Source organism: Volvox carteri (assembly GCF_000143455.1).
Source record: "Volvox carteri f. nagariensis unplaced genomic scaffold VOLCAscaffold_786, whole genome shotgun sequence".
NCBI lineage: Eukaryota > Viridiplantae > Chlorophyta > Chlorophyceae > Chlamydomonadales > Volvocaceae > Volvox > Volvox carteri.
In genome coordinates this window covers 5,235-6,321 of record NW_003308269.1, presented here as the reverse complement: position 1 = coordinate 6,321, position 1,087 = coordinate 5,235, and the positions used below count along the sequence as shown (strand labels likewise).

At 61.5% G+C, this 1,087-nt stretch overlaps 1 protein-coding gene across 1 annotated transcript; it reads left to right on the top strand.

Annotated features, from left to right (window-relative positions):
- Positions 1 to 244: 244 nt before the first annotated feature.
- Positions 245 to 971, top strand: VOLCADRAFT_101348 (uncharacterized protein; the record flags this gene model as incomplete). Its single annotated transcript, XM_002959786.1, has 2 exons — positions 245 to 391; positions 672 to 971. Coding segments are annotated over 2 exons (447 nt in total), but the record flags the coding sequence as incomplete, so codon positions are not given.
- Between the last annotated feature and the right edge of the window lie 116 nt (positions 972 to 1,087).

Here is a 1,087-nt window from a genome sequence, read left to right as displayed (position 1 = left end):
CCTCATGTTGCTATCGCTGTGTCACTGGGGGTTGGACCGTGTTGCCATCTGCATGCCTGTGCAAGGCTGCATGGGATCAGTGGATGTGTATGGTGGTGCTGGAATCCAGGACGGCACGTTGCACAAACAGGGATGGAGGGGGCGATGTAAGTTTAAGGGGGGAGGGAGTTTGTGAGAGCCCGTATGAGCCGACGGGGACGATGGTCAACCGAAGCTCCCCTAACGAACCCGGTCGGCTGTCCAGGTATCCTCCGCGAAAGACGAGGCAGTTGCCCGCGAACGCGACGTGCGGTCACTGGGCGACGAGAAGGCGGCTGTGGCTGCAGAGGTAGCGGCCGCAGTGGCGCGCGACAAGCAGCAGGTGGAAGCACGGCTGGCGCAAGCGCAGCAGGTGCGTGCGGCGAGGAAGGGGATGTTGTACTGATGTTCCCCTTCCTGCGTAATACCAGCGGAGGGAGGCTAGGAAGGTTTCAACACTAGAGGCGGTTACAGACGTGCAAACCCCCCATGAAGTCCACAGAGGGCGCGGTTCACACCATGAAGACATGCAGTTGTGTGCATATGTTTGTGTCCACAAAGGATGCATGTTGTACAGCCAACCGCCAGTATCATTACAAATCTCCAAGGTCTCTTTAGCTTTATTGTCATGTGGTTGCGGCCGCTCTCCGCAGGAGAATCAGGAGCTCCGAAACCGGCACGCAGCGGAGATGGCGGCCGTGGAGGCGCGCGTCAGAGCTACCCTGGCGCGCAAGGAGGAGGTTATCAGCGGTCTGCGGGAGCAGGCGGCAGCCATGGCAGCAGAGCTGCGGGACACGCAAGAAGTGCTGCGGCAGCAGCAGGAAGAGTTTGGGAGCGACCTGGACGGCGGTGCATCGGCTGCGGCGGCGATAGTGCCAGTCGTGGCTGCCGGGCGTAGCATGTACAGCGAGGCGAGTGCAGGCGCAGGCGCCCGGCGAGGGGGGCGGCACTGAGAGGTGACGGGGGAGGTGCCGCCCCGAGAATAGAGAGCACAGCTGCGGGAAGTTAACCGGGCGGATTATTGAGCGCGTTGAGGGAGAGGGTTTTTGCGGAAAGGTGAACTTGCCTG